The 1,414-nt window shown below is 56.3% G+C and overlaps 1 protein-coding gene across 1 annotated transcript, besides 4 other annotated features; it reads left to right on the forward strand.

Annotated features, from left to right (window-relative positions):
• The first annotated feature begins 83 nt into the window (after window positions 1-83).
• Window positions 84-116: a microsatellite.
• A 141-nt stretch (window positions 117-257) lies between these two features.
• Window positions 258-282: a microsatellite.
• Window positions 283-318: 36 nt separating this feature from the next.
• On the forward strand, window positions 319-726 carry Tco025E_08395 (uncharacterized protein; the record flags this gene model as incomplete). Its single annotated transcript, XM_029375245.1, has 1 exon — window positions 319-726. The coding sequence occupies one exon, from the start codon at window positions 319-321 to the stop codon at window positions 724-726; it is 408 nt and encodes a 135-aa protein (XP_029224638.1).
• An 82-nt stretch (window positions 727-808) lies between these two features.
• Window positions 809-833: a microsatellite.
• Window positions 834-941: 108 nt separating this feature from the next.
• Window positions 942-974: a microsatellite.
• The last annotated feature ends 440 nt before the right edge of the window (window positions 975-1,414 follow it).

Genomic DNA, 1,414 nt, shown 5'->3' on the forward strand with positions numbered 1-1,414 from the left:
GGCCCCCCCCTCCCCTGTCGTTCGTTTGTTGCATATTCGTGCTCGCCTGACGCGATTGTCCCAGTGGTGGCGTTGCGTCGTGGTATATACACATACGCTTATATATATATATATATTGATACGTTTTTTTTTTATATTCAGTCCGGGGTGCGGCAAGGGAGGCGCAGTCAGAGGCAAGTTACGAAAGCAGGGAGGGGAAGGCCGCACAAAGCCGAGGTAGCGCCAGTTCAGTTAGTTACCCTGCCTGCGTGTGCGCAAGTGAGTGAGTGAGTGAGTGAGTGAAGAAAAGCGGAAGTGTGAAAAACCCACTCGAGAGACATGTTTGCGGTTGACCTGCTGGACGCTTTGGCAGAGGCGGCGGTCCTCCTGATATTTGATTGGACCCCGACCTCCGCGGCTGGCGATGAGGACAACGATCTCGAACTCGGCAGCGACCGCTTCACGGGCGTGAACAGCTGGAGTTCGCTGGACTCCTTCCTTCCGCGAAGCCAGATGAATACAACGTGTTCGGCCAACAACTGCAGCTCGGCGACACCCAGGACGCCCTCCTTTGATGGCAGCAGCTTTGTGCAGGTGACGGCTGAGGAGCTTCAGATGACACCGTTCGATCAGCCTGTCGGCGGCCACGAGTACCACTCCTGGACTACCGAGCGTGAGCGTGCCAGCTGCTCGACGAGCACCATCTCGAGTTGGGCCGTGCCCGTGAGGCCGCTTCAGGCAAAGTAATTCCCGGTGGAGGACGGCTTCTTGCGCTCCACCGACCGGATTGCGAAGGAAAAGAATATTCCATTCTCAGGAAGTGAAAAGCTTTTTTTTGTTTTTTTTTCTCTTTTGCTGCTACTCTAGTGACACTCGTTATAATGAAAAGAAAGCAGTGAAAAAGGATGCGGTTCTTACGTTCTGTTTTCCCTTCTTTCCTTCTTTCTTTCACATCCGTGCGGTTATGTGTAGTTATTTTTATTTTATTTTCTTTTTGCTTCTTCGGTTTTCTGCACGAGTCCACATGTTGCGCCTGCCGCACACTTGGCTGAGCCAGTGGCCTTCTGTCTTCTTGTTGCCTGCACCGCCGAGTGGTGTCTCCATTTTCCTCTCTATTCTCCCTCTTTTTATGTTTCTTGGGGTTAACTTTTCTCTCTCGGGAGGAGGCACGGCGGGGAGAGGCTCGCCTATTTTTTCATGTGCTTGTGTCGGCGCATGAGGCCCACCCGCTGCGCCGTGGCTTTGGCGCTTGCGCCGTGAGTGGCGCTGCCGCGTCGGCGGGTGCAATGCGCCCTTTGGTTGGGCGCCGGGAGGGCGGCGAGGCACAAGGCGCCGTCTGTCCGGTCGGCTCTGGCGGGACGGAGCGCGGCCCGGACTCCCTCCGGCCGCGCGAACCCGCGCGCCTTTTGCCCCCTCACGGAGGGCGGGTTGCTGG

This window comes from Trypanosoma conorhini (assembly GCF_003719485.1).
Source record: "Trypanosoma conorhini strain 025E chromosome Unknown Tco_14.4_contig_00770, whole genome shotgun sequence".
Taxonomy (NCBI): Eukaryota; Euglenozoa; class Kinetoplastea; order Trypanosomatida; family Trypanosomatidae; genus Trypanosoma; species Trypanosoma conorhini.